A 23,369-nucleotide genomic window follows, 5' to 3' on the forward strand; every position below is an offset into this window, starting at 1 on the left:
CTGACCTGTATAGGTAGAGGTTAGCAATGACACAGCTAGCAGGACTATCCATAGTTTGTTGGTACAGTATTACCATCAAAAATGAAGTTATTGGAGATAAAAAGGTTGATTAAATTATTTCAGTATCCTGGTTTGCAGTTTATTATATGATTGTATTTATTGTACAGGTTATTTAAGACAGACTTCAAATTATTTTGATTAATACTGGTGAATAGACTATGGAAATCAAAAGTTTGTATGTGAGATAAATTGCTATTATGCAAGGCTTTCTAATACAGGTAAATTGTTAGTAATAATTCTACCGTCAGGTAGGATATTCATAATGGGTTTGAGTAACTGCTCCAAGGCCTTATTAGGTTTATGTGCATAGCTGTTTTTACAAGAAGTAATGAATCTGAAGTCAGTAGAATTCTTATGAAACTTGGGTATGAAATATGTGTAAGGAAATCTATAATTATTGATATTAAGCTTTAATTTTTTGTTACAATATTATTGTTATTTGTTATAGGCTTATATGTTTCACTAGAATTGAGTTCTGTATTTAAGGTGTGTAAGTAAAAGGATCTACATCCTTTGCTTCTTTTATTCTCCTCCTCTCAATCTACCAACTTATATATCCATTATGGTCGTTGGTTATTAGCAGTGTCCCTGGGCCATAAACCACATAAATATATTGTAAATACTCCTCTTCAACCTCTTATAAATACAATGTATTTATAAGAGGTTGAAGAGGTTATATATAAAGCAAGAGAGATTAAAAAAAAAAAAAAGGAAAGAAAGAAAGTGAGGGAGATAGAGATAACTAATAAAATATGCATAATAAGAAATAAATAATTACAAAATTGACAAAATAAGGATGTTGCTATACAAGACTACTATCCCATTTTTCTGCCTTCTTATTTCCATTTTTTGTTAATCTGTTGTTAACATGTTCATGCTAGGCAACTTACTAGTGGGGTGCCACTTGTCGATTTCTACAGGTGGGGTGACTCACTGGAGAAAAGTGTGTGTGGAGAGAGAGAGATAGAGATAGCTTATAGTACAAATATGTCATTCTGTATATAGTTATAATTTCACTTTCCCAGAAAGAAAAAATATATTGCTATATATTTTCAGTGAATGCCACTAATACAGAGAGAATAATTTCAAGGATTATTGTCCCTTCATTGAGTAGTAACTATGTATACTCTCATTAAGAGTTGACATCCCACTTGTGACATTTTCATAGTATGAAAGATGCCAAGAAGTGTAGGCGATTTAAATTTGTATGAGCTTACATTTGGTTTTTAACAATGTACACTTAAAAGCAAATATTAGGTGACTTTAGGTATAGCCCATACAGATGCATTTCAAATTCAGCTTTCCAAAAAACCACATTTTTAAGATTTTTTTTTTTCCCTCCCCAATTTGGTATAAAGCTTGCTCTGTGAACAGTACCAGTGGATGATGAACTAGTTTCTGAATACATTTATATTAACTTAAATGTAACTCAGTTAGCATTAGCATTAGTTGGCAACTTGCATTCTGTTAATTCTATTTTGCAACCAGAAGGCCAACGTCTGTAAAGTAAACGTGCTATATTCTTATGAACTTGTGATAGAAATTCATAAGAAAGTCAAACTAAGTTCACAGTTTATCAGTTTTATTCTTATTTCTTTTATATCATTAAATAAAATCAGCATATACTCATTTTGTGCAACTAATACAACTCTTTTTTTTTATGATGTACATTTGGTGTGATTCCATCGAGGTATTCTTATCACTTCATAACTTGTGACATTCATGGTGTCTTTCTTTCCATTTCTAATTGGTCTTCAATAGCTGATTGACAGGGGAGGGTGGTGTTTGACTCATATTTCTAGCCTTCCAACTGAAAACAACCCAAGTTAGACTAGTTGCCATCCCATGCATTTATTTATATTTGTTTTTAATGATATATTTATTATGTTTTTATTAATCTTTATATTAGTTTTATTGCTTTGTATTGTATTTTTATAAACTTTTATTGCTTTGTATTGTATGTGTTGCCTGAAAAAAAAAAACCCCAAAGCAAAGTTTGTTTGATGGCTAACTGCACAGTCACAGCTGGCTCTTCTCAGATGTTTTATTATTCATTACTTTTGCCTTTTTAAAACTGTGTATAGCTGTTTAATATTTGTTAGTGAAACAGGCAAGTGTGCTGCATTAAAGGTATCCGAACACAGCTGCAGAGAACTTCAGACCTGATGGCCGCTTTCCATCAATGTTCAAACAAGGTATGAGTATTCAGAAAACCTGATGACTCAGAAAACTAACTTCTTTTTTTCCCTAAGCTTGTTGGATAAATTGTTTTACCTATATTGCCAAGAAATTATGATCCATACTCCACATTCCTGAAGTGAGTGTTTTCACATTGATTTTGGGGCAGTCAGTGCTCTGATTGCTAAACACCCTTCTGCAGTAGGGAAAGTTATTCTATATCAATTGTGGGAGGGGTAGGAAAGAAAATGCAAAATTGTTTGCTTTTATTCCTGTGTTCAAATCTTCTTGGACCACTGATATCCTATACAGTAAACATTTGTTTATTTTTTTCTCCTGGTTATTTTATTGTTTGAAATAAAACATTAATAAAGCAACCTTATGTAATTACTTACGATAACTTCACTGTGTCTGTCATTTCCAAATTTTTACTGAAAATTCAACGGAGTAAAAGAATAAATAATAACATAATATTTGGGTTGTTCCAATTAAAATGTACTGGAGTCTGTCTTGCTTATTTTTAGGTGTAGGCTATTTATTTGTTATATGGGCTTTTTTTTTTTTTTTTTATCTTATTTGGACTGAAATTTTTGAATTTGATGTTAAAATGGGACTGAGTGGGATTTAGGTTTTAGATTTCTAAATTAAAATTTTGTGTAATGAACTGCTTTTTTCTCATTGGAAAAGTTGTTTCCATCCTTGGTTTAATTTAAAACTTCACTGAACTTGTGAAATGAATGTAAAACAAAACCAATCTGTTTTTTTAAGAAAAAAAAAAAAACCCAAAAACAATGTGGTTATATATGATGTTCATTCTTCACCACACACACACACACATTGGACAGTTTTGGTGCATCTTTACACAAAGTGTGTAAAGATGCACCAAATCATTGTGTTATTTTTTTCTAGGCAGATGGGTCAAGAAATGGTCAATTGAAGTTTATCAATATTTAACATCAAATGTCATTTCTCAGCTCATATAGTTGCTATGATTGTGAGTATTATAGTTCCTTATGATAGTTCCTTAATTAATGCCTGTAACTGGCATTAATATTATATTGCATTGAATAAAATATATGAATTATGCAATCTCCATTTTCAGTCAATGTTTTAATTTGCTTTTCTTTTTTCTCTTCATAGGTGTTACATTATATAAGCATTGCTATTCTTAGCATTTTTATTATAGAAATTAGTTTCAAACTATATGCATTTCGACTTGATTTCTTCCACCATAAGATGGAAGTATTTGATGCCTTTGTTGTATTTCTTTCCTTCGCATTGGATATTGCATTTCGTGATAAGGAGTCTGCAGTGAACGGTGCAGGTCTTTTTATCGTGTTAAGGTTGTGGAGAGTAGCAAGGATACTGAATGGTAATATTTTAATAATTCTCCTTGTCTTTATTTTATGATTCTGCTTATTCCTTGATATTTGTTATATATGTTTAACATATAGGAAGAATACATCATAGTTATGTCAAAAATTGTATTTATACTGATTTAGTTTTGCATTAGCAATACTCCCTTGTGTGGGATTGGGATGGTCTTTGATGCTGGGGAAGGCTCATTTGGGAACAACTGATATAAGATTGCAATTTGTACCCATAGCAATCAGTTTTTGAGTGTCTACGAGGAAGAATGGGTCAACTTTGAGATAATTCCAACTTCAAATGTGGAATGATTATGTGGATAAGATCTGCAGATGCCAGTATCTTGACAACAGCCAACATGGCTAAGTGCTCCTGTTCTATGATGTCACGAGTCTACCATGGCTGGCTCATCAACAGTTGAACAACTAGCTGCTTTAACCACGTATGGTCGATGCCTGTGGTGAGTGTCCTGTGTCTTGTAATACAGCAGCAGCAGTGCAGCACAGTGGCCCAGTACAAAGTAGGAATAGAAAACCAATCCACATACACTATGCACCAGAAATTAGCCATTTTGGTTGTGGCAGTTGTCGGCTATCACAGGTACCCATGCTCAATGCGAGACTCAAAAGACTGCACCTTGCTTGGCATGTCAACACCAACACTGGACCACTTGTGTGGAAATTTGTCACCTGATCTGATGAAATCCCGTTTCCAACTCTATCATGCTGATGGGCATATCTGTATTTGGAGAAAGCAATATGATGCCATGACACCTGGATGCATTGGTGTTCTGGAGGCTAGGGGCCTATCTTAGGCCTAAGCAAATTTAGTGTGTGCCTAGAGCCTATACTTTGAGGGGCTCATAAATAGCAATGGACACAGCCAAAATCAGTGATATCCAGTAGCTTGACAATAAGCATGACAACTTGTGTTCCTTATAAAATTTGCAAATAAAATACTTTGAAATTGAAATGTTGTAGCTTCTGGTCAAAAGGCTTGTGCTGCCGATATCTTCAAAAGTGGCAGCCAGTTTTATGCCGATGCTAATGATGTTAAAAATCTGCTCTGAACACCTTGACTGAAGATCAAAAGAAACAGACAACTTGATTCAAAAAATATCATACTTCAAAGGGAAATTTCAAATTTTCTCTGACTGTAATGTGGAATAAAATATTAAATAGAATTTTTAATGCAACCAATAAATCTCAAGAAGTAGAAAGTGATTTAAACACTGCTTGTACTTTATATGAGAGTCTCTCAGTATTTATAAAAAATTTAAGAAGCAATTTTGATACTATAGAAATTGAAGCCAAGCAGATTAGTCAAGGTCATACCTACAAAGTTGGCACATCAAAGAACTACAAAAGAAAATGCTTTTCTGATGAAACAGCCTCAAAACTTGCATGTTTATTGGGAAAAGCAAATTTTGTTATCTGCAGCAGGCTTATAAATGAGGTCAATTATAGAAAAAATGTATATTTGTCAATCAATAAGATCTTTAAAATTTTTTTGTAGACATAGAGAATGAAAATATCAGAACTCTTCTTGAAGTGCTAAATAAATATTATCATGAAGACAGATATTGATGAGATGTATGGTGAACTAGTACAATTCAGTTCAATATGCAAAGAGCATAATTTGGAAAATTCACCTCATGAAATGTTAATTTTTATTTTAGAAAATAAATTAGCATCTACATTCCCGAATATAGAAGCATTACTAAGAATGTATTTATCATTACCCATAAGTAATGCTAGTGATGAAAGGTTGTTTTCTACTTTTGAAATGAGTGAAAAATTGCTTAAGGAGTTGTTTAAGTCAGATTCAATTATTGATAAATTTGCAGAATTGAAAACAAGGAAAAAATCAATAAATACATAATAATGCATAATGTTCCTTTTTATAAAGAATTTTTTTTGAGAATTTAAGTTTTGTTTTACATTCAACGTTATATATTATTAAAATATTAAAACGTATTATTTTATTATTTATGTGCCATGATATTTATTTTTATACTTGTACCTGATTTTAATGCTAAAAATAATAAGTGTATTATTAGAATATGTATGTGTTGTGTATTATATTCTTAATTTTTAACCTTAGCAATATATGCAAATTTATTTGCTTTACAATTTTTTATATTGACCGTAGCCCTGAGTCCTCTGATCACTGTTAAGCAATGGCTCAATGGGAATGATTACCTTTTTATTGTTACCGACCAAGTATTCCCCTTGATGACACTGTATTCAGACAACTCTAGAATCTATCAACAAGACAACGTGCCATGCCACAAGATCCAACAGGTTGCTTACTGGTTTCAGGAGCATGACAATGAATACTTCGTCCTCCCATGGCTGCCCAACTCACTTGAGCTCAACCCAGTTGAGACTTATTGGAAAAGGGCATTTGATGTTATGACCATCCACCTGACAATGTATGAGCATTACTGAATACATTGTACAACACATGGGTAGCACTAACATAGGACACATTGTAACACCTTGTGGATTCCATGCTAAGGCATGTATAGGCTGCATTACAGGCAAAAGGTGGCCCACGAGGTATTAGTTAGGTGTTGTTAGTGTAAAGTCAGTGTAAATATCCACAAATATGCACTTTTTTTCTTTTTTTTTTTTTTACAGCAAATATGTGAGAAGGAAAGAGTGAATTATAAAAAGTTACAAATTGATAATATATGCCTTGCTGTGGTTATATTAGACTGGGTGTACTAGATGAGGCAGTAAATTTAATGATATTAACTTTATACTAAACAACTTTATTAGTATATTTTGGTAAATTTTATCTTCTTCAAAGTAGTTGCCTTGTAAGCTATTCGTTTTTATCATGTGGATATGTATAGTATCTCATGTAGTGACTCTGATTCAACTCTGCCTTGGTACACTGTGATGAAAACAGTGTACCAAGATCTCTGAATACAACCAGAAATGTATGTAGTGTTATGTTTGTGCAGTGTGCAATGGGAGCTCAAACCTTGTTTTAGTTGTTTTAGTTTTAGTTGTTTCTGGCCACTTTGCCACCAGGAACGCGATCACTTGGAAAGCCTGCCCAGTGCCAGTCTACACCATGAGGAGGTGGACCACAACTAAGTGTGAATCGTTGTGGACCCCCAACTGTCCCATACTGAATGCTCAAAGCAACTTTGAGATCATTCAAAATAGTAAAATGAAAGTTAATTAATTAAAAATAAATAATTTAAAAAATCTCATATCCACTGGTGGGGTGCAAGACCAGTGGATACAGGCTATCTTGTGCTCAGGGAGGAGCCCAAACCCAGTCAGAACCTCAAAAAAGAACATAGAGGCTAGCAAAAAAGAAGGAGAAAAAAAAAAATCCATTGGTGAAGTGAGTGACCAGTGGATGGCAATCCCGGCCCCTGGAGCCCTAAAGGAAAAGGAATTCAGTTGCAGTTGGATCAAAGCATCAATAGTAGCCAATAGGTGGTAGGCCTGACATAGCTGAGTGGTCAGGAGCGTGAGTGCAGTAGCATATGCTCTTTGAGTGGACCAGGGTTCCAGCCTGTGACTGCTAAATATGATTAATGTTTGTATTGATGATTTATTGTAAACTCCACTGACCTGGTGGTTGTGCCAGAGTATAAACAAGAACTTGTTTTTGGCAAAGGAAAACCTTAGTACCATTTGTCATTTGAGTGAGCTTCCTTCCCAAGTCACTACCGGGGTTCTCACCCATATGTGACTTAGTCTCATTCGTACCTTTTCTACCAACTTGGTTAGTTGTTTAATTTATCAACAAAGAAAATAAATACAAAGACCCTACCAGTCAACTCAAATGATAATAAGTTGTTAATTATTAGATTATTAGTCGACTTTTAGCCTTGTGGTGAGGATGGACAATCACAGCCTCACCACAAGTTACCATCCCCACCATGGGGAGGTAGGTCTCTACTTTCTAGCTATAGTATTGCTCAATTCCCGACAAGCCTTATCAACACAAGCATGCCATTACACAATTCTTGGTATTTAAAACATTCTTGGTGTTAACATTCCTTTATTTAACTGCTATGATTAAATAGCCGCCTGTCACAGACAGGTTCTGGCTACGACCACACTCAGTGTTGGAATTGCCAGAGAGAGAGAAACCTCACCCAGTTCACAATCCAAGTCTTTCTAGCCAATTAGATTTTGTAGCACTGCAGGCAACCACCCTGCGATCACTACATCCACCTCAGTAATGACTTATTCCATTAGCTCAACGATATGCAGGAAGGAAACCTCCATCCTGCAAGTGCCAACTGCCAGGTCCCCCGGCTCATTGACCAAGTTATGGGATTTTGATCTTAGTCACCATAATCTGTTCTTCTTCTGACTATTGTCTAGTGCCCGAGAAAATTCAGGGCATGTCTTGTCAGTAGCTGAATGGTCAGAGGCCAGCTTTCTCCTCCAGCAGTTGACACATTTGGGGGCATCATTACGATTCACACAATTCTTGTATGAATGATCTCGCTTTGAGCAGTGACCACAGAATGAGTCACTCCTGCAGTATTTCGCCACATGTCCAAAGGCCATCCATACAGTTATAACACTGCGTTGGAGCGGTGAGATCCCTCACCCTGTGGGAACTCCAATCAACATACACTGGTTCTGGAGACAAGAATTTTCCTTATCTCCCCAGAGGTCTGAATAATAAAATTGTAGCCAGGTCTACTTCTGGCTTTGTTTCTTGTTAACACGATCATATCTTTACGAAAACATTCTTCCGTAATCCCAGTATCACTGAGATTACGGGCCCACAATTCGTTAATAAAATGTTCGTGGTCTACTTCTCTTTCGAGGTCAAAGACCACCAACTTTGGCTTCGACTTGAGAGTCTTTTCAACCTCCAGTCCCAATTCGTTAAATTTGGCACATTTAACGATTTTATTTAAATCACTTTCAGTTGCTGCTTCCAAAGCAACACTCCAATCCCGTATTGGTCTGACACTCACAACTTTCGTATCCTTCAACACGGGTCTCACAGTTCTCGTAAGTTCAGACTTAACGTCCTCACAGTTCTCATAAGTTCAGACTTAACGTCCTCACTCATCTTGAGCTCTTGTGCAACGGCCTTTATGACCTGGTGGTCTTGCCAGAGTATAAACAAGAACTTGTTTTTCGCAAAGGGAAACCTTGGTACCAGAAGAAGTAGAAAGCTTCTCCTTGAAGCTTAGCAGAGTTTCTTCTAGACCAGGAGCAAGCAAAAAAGTTGTGTTATAGGCAGCCATAAATCTGCATACAGGTAACAATGTTTGTTTGTTTGTTATTTGGTTTTTAGGAGCATTAGCAACTAAGACCATATTGCTCCTGGGATATGCGGTGGTCATTCCTGACCTTTCTGCATGCTCCATATTTGATGGTCACGGGCTCGAACCCCGGTCTAATCAAGAAGCGTGTGCTACGCACTGCTGCTCTTGCCCACCTGGCTACGGAGGCACCCAGGTGACAATGAAAAAGGACATTCCCAATTTTGTATCACTACAAATACACAGAGGTGAAGCTGTAAGATGCAGGGCCACGTTAGCGACACACACACAAAGTAGATTAGAGTATAAATGGAGGAATGCTGACCCCAACAAATGTAGTAACATTGGAAAAAATTAAATGAGTACAAGTAAAATTAAATAAAATAAAAATTACATATAGTACTTAATGCTATAGATCCAATGATTTTAAGACCAAAGGAAATGAGACCAAAGGAAATGAAAGGAAATGAGAAATGAGACCAAAGGAAAGGAAATGAAATGAATTTAAGACCAAAGGAGATGCCAAAACCAAAGGAAATGAGGCGCCTCCATAGCCAGGTGGGAAGGAGCAGCAGTACGTAGCACACGCTTCTTGATTAGACTGGGGTTCGAGCCCGTCACCACCAAATACGGAGGATGCGGAAAGGTCAGGGAATGACCACCGCATATCCCGGAGCAATGTGGCCTTAGTTGCTAATGCTCCTAAAAACCAAATAACTAAGTAACCAAAGGAAATATAGCAAGAAGCAAGTCCTCTGATATGAAATATGCATTGCACGAGGTAAAAAAGTAGGCTGATGTATATTTCATAGCCGACCTGACAGAGACCAAAAAGGAAAGGAATAAAAACCAGATCAAATCTAAAATAAAAATAAAAGTACAGTAGAACGTCGGTTATCCAAAAGTCAGTTATCCGGAATAATTTGAAAGGCCGATTTTCTTCTTCTTTTTTTTATTAATGATAGTATTTGAGACAAATGTTTATTATGCTACAAGAGTATTTCTGTCCGTGTTTTTTTTTTTTTTTTTTTTTTATGTCATATATCTGGTGAAATGTTGGATTAGGACTAATGGATTTTCTTCAAAACCATGAATGAGAGTTTAGTATTTGCTTCCACGAACCCAATTTTCCATGACATATTTTGTTCTCTTCATTTCATGTTATGTTTACTTTAGGTCCAGATTCAGTAAGAATACAGTAATATTGGCCCGAAACTGTGTGATTTATTATTGTTCTCAGTTTTTTACGGTAAAATGTCAACAAAAAGAAATGGTACTGTAATGGGCAGAAAATTCATGAGGAATGTAATATAATCAAATCAATATTATTAAGGAACTTGAGAGAGAGATTTAGCAGAAAAAAATAAAGGTCACAACAAACGAAACAAAAAATGATCAAACATTATTTTTCCACATAAAATTTGCAGTAAAATAGCTATCAACTGAAAGAGCAAGCTGGCTTTAGGACAGGATTCTCAACTATGGATCACCTTCACGTAATATCACAGCTAATGGAGAAAGCAAATGAATATAAAACACCACTATGCCTGGCATTTGTGGATTATGAAAAGGCATTTGACTCCATACATCATAAGGAGCCGACCGGGCTAGCCGGGTGGGTAAAGTGCCTGCCTAGCAACCCAAAGGTCGCGGGTTCGAATCCCGCCTCGGGCTTGGATCAAAGTACTGGAAAAACCTTGGGAGGTGCATTATGGCCACAGAAGTCGATGCATCATCATCATCAGCCATTTTCAATCCACTGCAGGATGAAGGCCTCTCCAGCAACTTTCCAGTTCCTTCTGTTTTGAGCACTGGCCATCCATTTCCTACTCAAAAACTCATGAATTTCATCTATCCATCTCCGCCTTTGTCTTCCAGGTTTTCTTCTAGCTCCTCTTGGGTACCATTCTGTTATTTTCTTAGTCCATCTGTCATCATGTCTTCGAGCTATGTGTCCTGCCCAAGACCATTTTAGTTCTTTAGTTTTGATAAGAATGTCCTTTACTTGAGTTTGCTGCCTAATCCATGTGTTTCTCTTCTTATCTAACAGTCTGATTCCCAATATGATTCGTTCCATTCTTCGCTGTGTAGTTCTCAGCTTCTCTTCCATTCTTTTGGTGAGTGCCCAAGTTTCACTTCCATAAGTCATGGTGGGGAGTATACATTGATTCATTATTTTACGTTTCAGACAAACTGGGATATTGCTCTTCAGTATGTGACTATATTTCCTGAATGCTATCCATCCAAAATTTATTCTTCTCTTGACTTCCAGCCATTTATCATTATTACAGCTAATAACTTGTCCCAGATAAGTATATGATTCCACCTTTTCAATTACTGATCCTTCAATCATTATTTCCCTTTCCGTGGCATACTTGTTCATCATTACTTTTGTTTTAGCCATATTCATCTTTAGTCCAAAATCTTTACTAACTGTGCATAACTGATTAAGATTTTCCTCTAATTCTTTGGGATCGTGGCTTATGACCACAATGTCATCTGCAAATCGTAAATGGTTTAGGTACTCTCCGTTCACATTGACTCCTTTCTGCGACCAGTCTAATCTTCTGAAAGCTTCCTCAAGGGCAGCAGTAAACAGCTTCGGAGATATTGTGTCTCCTTGTCGGACTCCTTTCTCGATTTTAAATTTGCTACTGTCTTTGTCTAGTCTAATAAAGGAGGTAGCACTCTCATATATTTTCTTCAAAATCATAATATATGGAGTATCTATGCCTTGTCTTTCCAGTGCCCGAAACATTGCCTTATGCTGTATGGAGTCAAATGCCTTTTCATAATCCACAAATGCCAGGCATAATGGTGTTTTATATTCATTTGCTTTCTCCATTAGCTGTGATATTACGTGAAGGTGATCCATAGTTGAGAATCCTGTCCTAAAGCCAGCTTGCTCTTTCGGTTGATTCTCATCAAGTATTCTTTCTAATCTGTTAGTAATGACCCTTGTGAACAACTTGTAGATATGGGATAACAAGCTAATTGGTCTATAATTTCCAATTTCTGATTTATCTCCTTTCTTATGCAGCAAAACTATGATTGCATTATTCCACTGCTTAGGCATCACACCTTTTCTTATGCACTTTGTGAAGAGCCTTGCCAGTTTTTGTGTTATGTCTCTTCCTCCCAATTTTAACAACTCCACAGTAACTTCATCTTCCCCAGGGGCTTTCCGATTCTTCATTTTCTTCAATGCATGTTCTACCTCATCAGGAAGAATATCGGGTATGTCGTATGTGTTGCTACTTTGCAATCCATCTTCCCCACTGCTGGTATCATTCCCTCGCTCCTTGTATAATTCTCTATAGTAGTCTTCTGCTATTTGAATTATGCCTTCTCTGCTGTTTATAAGTACACCACCGCTATTCTTCAGTTTCAGTATCATTTGTCTTTCTGTATTACTGCTCATGGCTGCTGATTTAAATCCTTTGTTTTCCCTTAATGCTTGTTCTACTTTTCTTGTGTTAAATCTTCTTATGTCCTCTCTGAGTCTCTTTCTAATTGCTTTGCATAACTCAGTATACTCAATTTTCTCCCTGTCAGTGTTTTTCTTGCTCTTCATTTGTCGTCTTTGGTTCATCATGACAAGTGTTTCTTGACTAATTTTTTTTTCTTTGGATTTCTGTTTCCCTATAGGTTTCTTGGGCTTTATCACTTTCAGAAAGTTGTAATATTCCTCGTCGATATCTTGGTCCTGAGCAGTCTGCAGAAGCTCAAACTTGTTCTTAAGTTCCAGTACATACTGCTTTTTCTCCTCCTCTGTTATTTCAAAGACCTTTGTATTATTTACTCGAGTCAGTTTTTTCCTTTCCTTTCCTACATCTATATCAAGTGTACATCTTACCATTCTGTGATCACTTCCAACATTTACCTTATTCAGGACGGTAACATCATTCACAATATATCTTCTGTTAGTGAGGATGAAGTCTATTTCATTAGTTGTTAATCCATTTGGACTCTTCCATGTCCACTTTCTGTTCACCCTTTTCTTGAAAAAAGTGTTCATTACTGACATTCCTTGAGATTCTGCAAATTCCACAAGTCTTTCACCTCTTTTATTTCTTTCACCAATTCCAAAATTTCCTATAGTTCCTCTTTCTGCGCTGTTTTGCCTTTTTCCAACCTTAGCATTGAAATCCCCCATAATAATAGTGTAGTGGGTTTTCTGCTCATCTAGAAGACTCTCAATTTCAGTGTACATTTCTTCAACCTCTTCATCATCATGGCTCGATGTTGGTGCATAAATCATTATAATCTTTAGCTTGTACCTCTTAGAAATCTTGAGTATTAGTCTTGACACCCTTGGTGATGTACTTTTGAATTCCAAAATGTTGTTTTTAAAATCTTTATGGACCAGAAACCCAACTCCACCATCACTCCTTTCACTGTTTCCATTGGTGTACAGCAGATTTCCACTTGATAAACTTATAAGTGATTCATTCCTTCTTCTTGTTTCAGCCAAACCGATGATATTCCAATTCACATTTTCTAATTCCTTTTCCAGCTCTAATATCCTGTCTTCACCGATGAGTGATCGTACGTTATAACAGGCCAAGTTCAATTTCCGTGCATGGCAGCCTGGTTCCACTCTGATCCTCTCACTGCCGTAAGAGGGAGAGTGAAAGCTGCTGGGGACTGAGGGCCATTTGTATTGTTGTGTTCTCATTGCTGGAGGGTTTGGTCTTTTCCTCTTCACGCTGACCAGGCGTCTTGAAGAGAACCACTCTACACGTTCGTTGCCACCTAAGTGACGTAACAGGGCTTACCATCGAGAAGGTGTGCATGAGTGGATTTTAGGGAGGCAGGCCAACCGGACTTCTCCTAAATCTTCTGTAATAGAGAGATATTGGATCCATCAGTGTTTTAGGCTGAGTGTCTGATAACACACAGGATACCTGTTCCCCTTTAAGTCGATGCGCCAACTACCAAATAAAAAATAAAAAAAAAAAAAACATCATAAGGCAATGTTTTGGACACTGCAAAGACAAGTCATAGATACCCCATATATTATATTTTTGAAGAAAATATATGAAAGTGCTACCTCCTTTATTAGACTAGACAAAGACAGTAAGAAATTTAAAATTGAGAAAGGAGTTCGACAAGGAGACACAATATCCCCAAAGCTGTTTACTGCTGCCCTTGAGGAAGCTTTCAGAAGATTAGACTGGTCGCAGAAAGGAGTCAATGTGAATGGAGAGTATCTAAACCATTTACGATTTGCAGTTGACATTGTTGTCATAAGCCACGATCCCAAAGAATTAGAGGAAAATCTTAATTAGTTATGCACAGTTAGTAAGGATTTTGGACTAAAGATGAATATGGCTAAAACAAAAGTAATGATGAACAAGTATGCAACAGAAAGGGAAATAATAATAATAAAATAATAAATTTTCTGTTTATACTCCGGCACGACAACCAAGTCAGTAGAGTTTACAATAAATTGTGAGTACAAATATTTATCGTATTTAGTAGTCACGGGCTTGAACCCCGGTCACTCAAGGAACGCGTGCTATGTATTCTCGCCCCTGACCACTCGGCTACGTCAGGCCTAATGATTGAAGAAGCAGTAATTGAAAAGGTGGAGTCATATACTTATCTGGGACAAGTTATTAGCTGTAATAATGATAAATGGCTGGAAGTCAAGAGAAGAATAAATTTTGGATGGATAGCATTCAGGAAATATAGTCACATACTGAAGAGCAATATCCCAGTTTGTCTGAAACGTAAAATAATGAACCAATGTATACTCCCCACCGTGACTTATGGAAGTGAAACTTGGGCACTCACCAAAAGAATGGAAGAGAAGCTGAGAACTACACAGCGAAGAATGGAACAAATTATATTGGGAATCAGACTGTTAGATAAGAAGAGAAACACATAGATTAGGCAGCAAACTCAAGTAAAGGACATTCTTATCAAAACTAAAGAACTAAAATGGTCTTGGGCAGGACACATAGTCCATCTGTCATCATGTCTTCGAGCTAAGAAAATAACAGAATGGTATCCAAGAGGAGCTAGAAGAAAACCTGGAAGACAAAGGCGGAGATGGATAGATGAAATTCATGAGTTTGTGGGTAGTAAATGGTTGGCCAGTGCTCAAAACAGAAGGAACTGGAAAGTTGCTGGAGAGGCCTTCATCCTGCAGTGGATTGAAAATGGCTGATGATGATGATGATGATGACCTATCCGAATATACATACATATGTAAATGTGTGAGTTTTTATGTATAAGTTATTATTGTTATTTTTAATTAAAGAAATTCGTATTTTTTATGCTATTTAAAGTCTTTTTATTTTACCTTAATACGTTATAACAGAATTTATTTAATTTTACCTTACGTTTGATTATCCGGAAAATTTTGCTATCCAGAAGGTGTCACATTAATTATTCCGGATAACTGACGCTCTACTTTAAAAATTAAGATAAGATCAAATAAAATAAAATAGCAAGCCACACAAGAGGAATTTAAACAAAGTAATGTAAAATGAAGACAAAAGGATATAGACAAAGGCAGACAACTTACTGTGGTGCCAAGCAGAAGCCAGTGAAATGGGCTGAGGGGAGCCAATGTCAGCCAAGCTGTATCAGTGAACCAAAAAAATTAGCAAATTAGTTCTTGGTGTATTTATAACATGTTAAAGTAACCCTAAGTATGGGAGGGGAGGAGGTGTAAATAGGTCAATGTTAACCTTACCAGTGTAGTAGGGAGGTCGGCAATTAAACAAATGAAGCATATCGACCCAGTATAGGGGAGAAATATAAAACTGACAAAGTAGCGTAAAGAGACCTCGAAACTTTGTTGGAGACGAAAAAGTGAGAGATAGCAGAAAAATAGCATCTCGAATATTGCTTTCGGTCAACCTAATCGCTTGCGGGAAATAAAGAACAAAGGATATAAGAACAGTAAAAAGTAATTGGAAGAAGGAGTACTCGGGCAGTCCAGGGTTGCAAAACCTATACCAATAGTAGGACCCATGTCCATATGCCCCTTGTCCATAAACCATCCCAAATTTTTTAATATCATTCATTTCAAGCCATTACTGTTTCACTACAACCACTTGTTATTAATACATTATATATATATTAAAGGGTCCTCAAATTTAAACCTGGCCCTGGTAAGATGGAATTCAGCCAGTTTGGCATTTAGCAACTTGAGTCCAGAAATTACAAATAACATATACAAGTTTGTGTAAACCAATGGGAATTATTTTCCACAGATGCAAAAAGAGCATTTGGAACGAATTTGTAAGTTGCCCATCCCTTAAGTGGGGGTTATTCCAGTTATCTTGCCACCACTTAATCAAAAACTCCCAACAATGTGACTTTTCAACCTTAGTATCAGTGGCAGTGTTAACTGTAAAACCAAAAAATTTAATAGAGGTCCCATGTTTTGTATAAAAACTAATATCACAGGAAACAGGCAGTAAAGCAAGGGGGCAAACAACCATTAAGGATCTGCAAGACTGGGGTTGACAAAGTTCTGCGGGCCCGACACATCGCCATAAGCACAGACCACTGAATGGAAGATTACTTATTCTGCACACCAATTTTATGGGCATGCCAAAACTAGGCACCAGTGCCATTGGTACCATTGGGGACAAATACAGCTTTATACATGAGATGCAGAGAACGAGAATTCAAACTCCAAGATTGTTTGGAAATGAAAATTGGCACCGATGTATAATTTTTTTATTTTTTTCACTAAGATACTCCAAATGTTTAATAAAATTGAGTTTGGAGTTGATGATCATGCTGAGAAATTTATGAAAGGCCACCAAAGACAACGAATTATTTCAAAGTTTAACCACTGGAGACCAGGAAGGATCAAGCAATACCTTTAGCATCATCGTTATAGGCTTGGTTGATGAAATTGACAACTTGTTGATGATACACCATTGAGATAGAGTGGTCATAATAGCATTTGCAGGAACAAGAAGATCCATTTACAAGCAGTGTGAGGTCATCAGCATATGCCAGTTTAAAGATGTTATTTGGTTTTTGGGATTTTTTTTTTTTTTTTTTTTTTAGGAGCATTAGCAACTAAGGCCATATTGTTCCGGGATATGCGGATTTGGTGGTGACGGGCTCGAACCCCGGTCTAATCTACACACTGCTGCTCCTTCCCACCTGGCTACTGAGGTGCCCTAAAAATGTTATGAGCAGTCCTAAGGAGCCACTCATCAAGAACAAGATTCCAGACTAGTGGACCTAACACCAAACCTTGTGGAAAACCATGACTGACAGGCCTAATGATGGAGTTGGAATCTGGGAGAACAGTAACAGATTGGCCTGCAAAGTTGCTTTATAATCCAGCTTTTAGTTGGATTATATAAAGAGACTAGACAAGGAGCTTGATGCAAATGTGGAATGATCCGAGTAAACTGGGCCACTAAAGATGATCAAAGGTACTGGTAAAATTAAAGATGGTAAAGACATATTTGGAGTCATGATCTTGTACACCTGAGAGAAGCTCAACCAGAGCTTCCTCAGTGCCACACCCTGGCGAAAGCCATACTGACCAACAAAGGTAAGTGATTTGTCTATGAAAATAGAAATGAGGCTCATAGAGATCAATGATTCAAGAAATTTGCCTAATGGGATAGAAGGGCAAATAGGTCTGTAGATTTTATTGCAGTTGCATTAGATAATTTAGGAATTAATTTTAGCAGAGAGGATTTCCAAATTGAAGGAAATAGGCCTTCATTCAAATATTTATACATTTTGATGTAATGCTTGCCATATTATCACAAGTAATCAGTGAATATAATCACTGTTCTCTCCATACTCAGTAGAAAATGCCCAGGTTTGAATCCGGTCAGTGACACAAGGAATTTTTATTGGGTTGGTTTTTTCACACTGTCTGTGTTAGTCAGCCTCACAGACAGTGTGAAAAAGGACTGCATGTTTCTTCTCCCAAAAACTATGGTTTTTCATTCAGAAAATGGGAAAATCGATACCTTATAGCCTTAGTTACTTTGGCACTTTTCACACTCAAGCTGTGTGATTTCTTCATTTTAATAAAAACTGTATTATGGAAGGCACATTAAACTAGCTCATTGTAATAAAGAAGAACTTGCTCATTTAACCAAAAATCTTTTTGCATTGAACAGAATCCTGTAACTATTCAGAATTTCCAAATAATAAGCCTGATTAACCATCAGTTATAAATTCTGAACGAACAGTTCTATTAATATCAAAAATAATTTTTTATATATTCACTTTCTTTACATGTTTCCTTGACTGAGGAGTTTCTCATTAAAACTCTGACATTTTGTTTCTGGATCACATTTAAACTCCTATGTTATGATGCCAGTTATAATTTTATGTGAACTGCTATCTTCTTTAACTGTTTAATGTTTAAAGATCAAAAACATTTCCTCTTTGTTACTGTTTTGGTTTTTGATTAAAATTCGTAGAACTTTTGTAGAAATTTCTTCACATTCACATTTTCCATCGAAATTATTCTGATTATTTAACTTGATGTTATGACATTAGATGTATTAATGAACCAAATTTCTCACCCTTTGACCATCTCCAGTGTTTTGAGTTGAGTTATAGATACCCACTTCATCCATCTTCGTTTCATCAAATAGATGTTCAGTTCCTTCCATTCCTTCTTTAAACTTTTTAAACTAGTTATTCAAGAAATACCTTATCCTTTATAAATGTATATAATATAATTATATCACTCTATTCGGTTGTGCAATAAATAAGTAAATAAGAAAATGTGATATGGAGGAAATCTGTAGTGAAGTACATGTAAAGAAAAGAAGGGATTACTTAACTTTTGTTTGTCTGTATTTATGAATATAAGTAGATGTATCATATAGCTTATGACTCTATCTCGTATGCTGCACAGACTTGTAAACATGGGACTCCAAGTATATAGCCAACCACAAGTTTAACATTGGAATTTTTCCACATAGATTTACTCTATAGGTGCAGTATCGCCTTTTTTCTTATTGAAGACTTGAAGTGGTGAGATCAAAGTTTCCACATCCCCATCTCCTCTCTCTCATATAGTGTAAGTCATGCCTTTTGAAGTTATAATGGGCATTGTGGCGAGATGCAATATTTCTGACATTTTGAGGATACAGATCAAAAACAGTTTTTGCAGGCCGGCTGCTAGGCAGTCCACAGGATGAAACCTGTTGGTAACTCTATAGGAGCATCGAGATCAGCTAACTTATAATCTCACTACCTCTATTCTGCCAGTTAGTGACTGGATTGAGTTCAAGTAGTGTATGTGGGAGGCATTGTTGCAGCCATGTTATGTCAAAGAGCTTGGCATATTCTTGTATATGCCCATATCCAAAATAGATTGAGTAAACTAAATGCTGATGGCATCCATACTCTGTTTGTTTGTTATTTGGTTTTTAGGAGCATTAGCAACTAAGGCCATATTGCTCCGGGGATATGCAGTGGTCATTCTCTGACCTTTCCGCATCTTCTGTATTTGGTGGTGACGGGCTTGAACCCCGGTCTAAATCAAGAAGGTGTGCTACGCACTGCTGCTCCTTCCCACCTGACTACGGAGGTGCCTCCATACTCTGTCTTGGATGATACCATAAGGGGATACAAATTGAGATAGAAAAAGGATGGTTGCAGGATAGATGTGTGGAGATTTGCTTTCAGCCAGAGAGTAACTGATGGTTGAAACAAACTTCCATCTTGTGTTGTGGAAATGAATAGTAAATTTATGGAAGGATTAGGCAAATTGTTAGAGCAGATGAACAAATGATTTGTGGGTTTTTTTTTTGGTTAATGCTCTATAAGCTTGCTTCCTTGCATCATTTTGCATTAGTAATTACTAATATTACAGGAAATTGACATTTTCCAGAGTTTATTCTTTAAGTACAGGAAGGTTTCAGGTATTTGCCACAATGATACTACACTCAAGGTAGTGGAGAATGAAAAACATCTGGCGGTAATTGCGCAGTAAGATATGAAGTTTTCTGAGCAGTGCAGACAGGCTACCAGAGCAGGCCGTGGGGGGGTATTGTCAATAATATACAGGAATTTTTCTAGCAGGGATAAGGAGATGATTATCCCTGTGTATAAAGCAATGGTGAGGCCACACCTTGATTACTACATACCAGTCTGAAGGCCTTATTTTAGGAAGGATACAGAGTTGCTAGAACTAGTACAGAGAAGGGCAACAAGACTGGTGAGGGAAACAAAGGGGTGCTCTTACAAAGAAAGGCATAAGTTCTGCAAATTACAGCATCTGGAGACTGGGCACCTGCAAGGTGATCTGATTGAAGTGTATAAAGCCTTGAACGGTTTGAGCAGGCTCAGTGCTGATGGGATTCTTCCTCTTGCTCAGATTATAAACCTGAGGGGGCATAAACTCAAATTGAGGAAAGACAGTTGTAGAATAGATGTGCAGAAATTTGTCTTTAGCCAGTGGGTAGTTGATTGCTGGAACAAACTTCCTTCTGTCATTGTGGAAGTTGAAAGCTTAGATAAATTCATTTGCTCCAAAAGTTTGTCCAAGAAGTGGACAAACGTTTGGAGGAAATGGATGGGTGAAATGGGATGTTTTTTTTTTTTTTTTGCTGATGCTGTATAAGCTTGTTCTCTTGCATCATATGCCTCTGCTAATGCTCCTCCATTATGTGTTGGATGATTATTTATCAGATAATGAAACTCATTTTCTCACAGGAACAATATTATAAATTATATTATAATCCAGTATTAAACTGTAATACAGATGGGCGAGATAATAAATAATACTGTATTTACCAGTCCAAATCATAAAACATCTTAAATGTGTGTCTGTACATACATTTAAGATGTTTGTGTTCATTTATTATTGATAATAACCATAAAAACATATTGCAATATTTTTCTGCATTAATTACAAAATAATCATTGTATTTTTTAAAAAATACAATCTATTGAAATTCAAGACCATATGAACAATTATCTTTTGACTGCTCAACCTTTATGCTCATATACAGTTCTAGAGTACTAAGGTCCCGATACCCTTCATATTTAGTATCACCATAAAAATAAACAAATTTAAAAAATCATAAATGTTTTATTGTAGTATATTTTTATAGGTATTATAATACTTAGTACAGTCAAAGTTCCCAGACTGCTGTGCAGTTAATCATACAATAACTGTTTCATTGTATACATTTATTTTATCAGCTTGAGTATGGAAAAATATCAAATATTGCTATATGCTCTGGGGAAATCTGCATCTAAAAGAATGTCAGCTTTAAGGAAGGAGTCTCCTCTTGTACTCCCATGTTTGAATGGCATCATAGATTCAGCGAGGGTAGAGAAAAATTTAGCAAATGACTTTTTTTTTGAAAGATTAGTCTTTACCTACTCTTTGACTGCTCATATGCCAAAAAAATAAAACAGCTAGGCAAATTGTGTGTTGAAACTACTCTGTGACTGTTGATAAACTTGCAAAAACTTTAAACATTTCACACAGAAGCTGTCAAGGAATTTTAAGTGATGATTTGAATATGTATCATGAATCATTCAGCATGTGCCTCAGATGCTTACTGCAATCAAAGCACGGAATGAAGGATTATTACCCAATCACAGTATTACTACCCAATTATTACCCAATCTGATAGTGACATCAAGTAACAGTCCATTCATTATTCACAGAGTTCATCATCATTGTGACTTGCCATTCTTTGCAGCTCACAAAGTGAGAATCATACTTGTAGACTTGGAAATTATCTCATTTGCCACAATCAAAAAAAAATTGGGAAAGACTGGTCAAAAGGGAGAGTGATGTCAGAAGTTTTTTTTTTTTTTTATCAATATGGTATTGCATACTATGAATTCATTCTTCAGGTTGTCACTGTGAATAAGGAGAGATATGTTGCAATGGCTGCAAGAGGAAATTCAGCAAAAGCATACAGAATGGCAAAAGATTAGAAATTGCACAACAGTGCAGCTGTATAGTGCACATTTCTCATGAAATAAGAGCTAAACACAATAGTGTTGTGTTACCATATCTTCCTTACTCACATGTTCTCTCACAATGCGATTTTTTTCCCCCTCCATTTTCCTGAAAATGAAATGTTTACAAGGTCATCACTTCCCACAATAGTGTTGTGCTACCATATCCTCCTTACTCACATGTTCTCTCACCATGTGATTTTTTTTTCCCCTCCATTTTCCTGAAAACGAAATGTTTACAAGGTCATCACTTCCCTTAGCTGAACAGGAGGCTATTGATGCAACTCAAGCTCTCTACACTATCCAGCCAAAACATTTCCAGAGAGGCTACCAGTAATTGTACTAACAGTGGTAAAAGTGCATTACGGTTTGAAAAGAATACATTGAGAATGGCAATATCTAGGTTTAGTTGCATTTAATAGGCAAGTTTGGGAACTATTCTTTTAGACAGTACCATGTATATTATATGTTATGTGAACTTTATGAACAATATTATCTTCTCAAGTAAGCATATTGATTTTTTTTATTGTTATTTTCCTTTCAAACAAAAAAAAAAAAAAAAACAGGCATAGTATTATCTGTAAAAACACAAGCTGAGCATAAGCTCTTGAAGGAAAGACAACATCGGGATGCAGTGGAACAAGAGTTGATAAAGTGCAGAGATTATAGTTGTGCCTTGGAGCAAGAAGTCGAGTCGCTGCGATTATTACTAATACAAAATGGCATAAAAAGACTGCCTCCAACTGTTGTGGAGATCAAAAATCAGCCTTTGACTGTTGTAGCAGAAGTAAATCATGTTAACTGAAAGCATTGTTATGAGGTACATATAACACCTGTATATATCATATGTTTATTATGGATGCTATGATATGAGGTGTAGAGTAATAGGTAAATCTGTACAGTAATATATCTTTGATATATCATGTAATGAATATATATATATGTGTGTGTATGTATGTTTTGTGCCAAATCCTTATTTTTTATCATTGTTATTGATTTTTCCAAGATGTAGTATAACGCACTTTAACTTGAAATACAAGAAAGGAAAGTAACTAATATATTTTTAGAATGTATGGATATAACTGAGGACTCTACTATTTTTAAACATAAAAAAAAAATTTGGTAGTTTGGTTCCATCATTTTTTATAGTAATACATAGTACATATGTCTTGCACATATGCTTATAACAAAGTGAAGGTCTGATTTTTGATGATTTTATTTATGCTCTTAGGTTGCAATATGTGTTAAGCATGCTGCATATAATTGTGATAACTGATTCCATCTTATGAGAAATTAGATTTAAAAAATAACTCATTAAAATTATTTTAATACTGTTATTAACATTAAGGAAGATTAGACAATTTTTCTTATAAATTAGAACAGGAATATGTCAAAAAAAAAAAAAAAAAAACCATCGAGAAAGAATGGAATTTCATTTACAGAAAATTTTATAATAATAATGTGTTCTGTAAAAAAAAAAAAAAAAAAATTGCCAATGAATTAATGTTGAATTTTATTAGCTCTTGCTTGACCACTGTTTGGTGATGCAGTCTTACTTTGC

The 23,369-nt window shown here is 35.9% G+C and overlaps 1 protein-coding gene across 1 annotated transcript in view; it reads left to right on the plus strand.

Moving 5' to 3' along the window:
- LOC150074930 (voltage-gated hydrogen channel 1-like) overlaps positions 1-22,689 on the plus strand; it is a 62,545-nt gene extending 39,856 nt beyond the window's left edge. The window contains exons 4-5 of the mRNA XM_090389342.1: positions 3,379-3,610; positions 22,375-22,689. Of these exons, the coding sequence (XP_090245468.1) occupies positions 3,379-3,610; positions 22,375-22,613 (471 nt within the window). The 3' untranslated portion in view covers positions 22,614-22,689. The remainder of the gene's footprint in view (positions 1-3,378; positions 3,611-22,374) is intronic.
- The last annotated feature ends 680 nt before the right edge of the window (positions 22,690-23,369 follow it).

This window comes from Mastigoproctus giganteus, unplaced genomic scaffold, assembly GCF_048544385.1.
Source record: "Mastigoproctus giganteus isolate SK-2022 unplaced genomic scaffold, ASM4854438v1 scaffold_15, whole genome shotgun sequence".
In the NCBI taxonomy this organism is placed as follows: domain Eukaryota; kingdom Metazoa; phylum Arthropoda; class Arachnida; order Uropygi; family Thelyphonidae; genus Mastigoproctus; species Mastigoproctus giganteus.